Source organism: Morone saxatilis, unplaced genomic scaffold (assembly GCF_004916995.1).
Source record: "Morone saxatilis isolate NCDOM2014 unplaced genomic scaffold, NCSU_SB_2.0 Contig19, whole genome shotgun sequence".
Lineage (NCBI taxonomy): Eukaryota > Metazoa > Chordata > Actinopteri > Moronidae > Morone > Morone saxatilis.
In genome coordinates, this window is record NW_023339751.1 from 18,395,768 (window position 1) to 18,397,283 (window position 1,516).

The following is a 1,516-nucleotide window of genomic DNA, read 5'->3' on the forward strand; positions in this document are numbered from 1 at the left end:
TTTGTTCGAAGCCTGCCTTACTGGCCCAAAGACAAGTGTGTGCATGTGTGTGCGTGTGTGTGTGTGTGTGTGTGTGTGTGCAGTCCCTTTAGTGTGCAGTGGAATGTACTTAATCTGCCTGCCATCATAATGCAAATGAAGCTCCCTGGTCCCAGCGGGGAGATACTCTGTGTGTGTGTGTCTGTGTGTGTGTCTGTGTGTGTGTGTGTCGTCAGGTCCGGAGCGAAACACAATGGAGAAGGTTTGTTTTCAGGCGTCGGAGCTGATCAGCTGCGAGTGGTGCAGCGTTCGGAAACTTCCGGTCTTGTTCTTCCAGACGACCCCAGAGGAGTGCGTCCGCCTGCGCACACAGCTCAACATGTCGAAGGAGACGGGAGGACAGTGGTACGACTGCGCCGGGGACCGTAAGTACAGAACCGCACACGTTCGTCCCGCTGTGATATACTGGGAGTCCACGGGGTCTACGTCATTTATAAACTCTGAATTCAGGATGACAAACATCAACTTTAAAATGCTTGTTGTCTGAATGGAGTTTGGTTGATGGGCGCTATGCTAACGTAGCTCAGGAATCAGTAACAGACACATATTGTCCAACTTCCTCTTTTACTTTCCTCCGAGGGACGGAAACGTCTTTGTACTTTTATTTACCAATATGAGCCTAAAATATGTCTTAAATTTAATTCATAAAGGTCTTAAAAAATCTTTATTATTTCTTATCTTATCTGATGAATGTAGTTTTATTAATATAACTATATATGCAGTTATAGTTGTACTGGATGAATGTGTCTATGTGCTGATGTTGTCTGTAGAGTGTATAATAGTTAATGTGATGGATAGTAAATCAGGAAATGAACTGATAGCAGAATCTGGCATCATCATCTCTTTTCATTCTGAGGTTCATGTTTCTGTTTAATAAATAATTCAGTTTACATTCAGACTGGTTCAAAATGATTCTGCTGCATCTCAGTGTTTTATTTTAATCAGTTTTCCTCCTGTAGAACTACATTGTTAGTAATATTAATCATAAATGATTATGATTTATATGAATATTGTCCCATCCTGTGAGAGAAATGAGGCCAATCCGTCTTCTTTTAGGACAGCTCAGAGTAAAATGTAATGTGACGTCAGATTATTGACCCTGCAATAGAGAGACATAGATTCCTTATGTAAGAACAGGAGTTACAGCTGTAACATAATGAAATCATCCAGCTGAAACCAATGAAACACTCGTTCTCCCGCCAGAGTCGGATGAGAAGTACATCGTTTTGATCTTCGAGAACGGCCTGGCGATGAAGGAGCAGATGATCCTGGAGGACATTCTGGGCGAGATCGGCCGGAACAACAACCTCAGCAACTTCCCCGCCAAGCTGCCCTTCGAGGAGGCCAACATCCGATTGGTCAACTACAACAAGGCCTCCAAACAGAAGGAGGAGAAGGTGAGCGTGGAAAACCGTCTTCTTCACCCGGTTCAAATCTCGAGTTAAAAAGCACCAAGATGTAAACAGTGGATGGTAAA

The 1,516-nt window shown here is 43.4% G+C and overlaps 1 protein-coding gene across 1 annotated transcript; it reads left to right on the forward strand.

The window, feature by feature from the left end:
• Window positions 1-216: 216 nt before the first annotated feature.
• LOC118329613 (sentrin-specific protease 6-like) lies at window positions 217-1,484 on the forward strand. Its single transcript, XM_035663844.1, has 2 exons — window positions 217-404; window positions 1,243-1,484. The coding sequence occupies exons 1-2, from the start codon at window positions 233-235 to the stop codon at window positions 1,482-1,484; spliced, it is 414 nt and encodes a 137-aa protein (XP_035519737.1). The 5' UTR covers window positions 217-232.
• The last annotated feature ends 32 nt before the right edge of the window (window positions 1,485-1,516 follow it).

Bases quoted from the DNA above. Each gene is read 5' to 3' on its own strand.
- LOC118329613 (XM_035663844.1), top strand. From the start codon at position 233: ATGGAGAAGGTTTGTTTTCAGGCGTCGGAGCTGATCAGCTGCGAGTGG. The intron at 405-1,242 runs GTAAGTACAGAA...TTCTCCCGCCAG, and splicing joins GTACGACTGCGCCGGGGACC to AGTCGGATGAGAAGTACATC.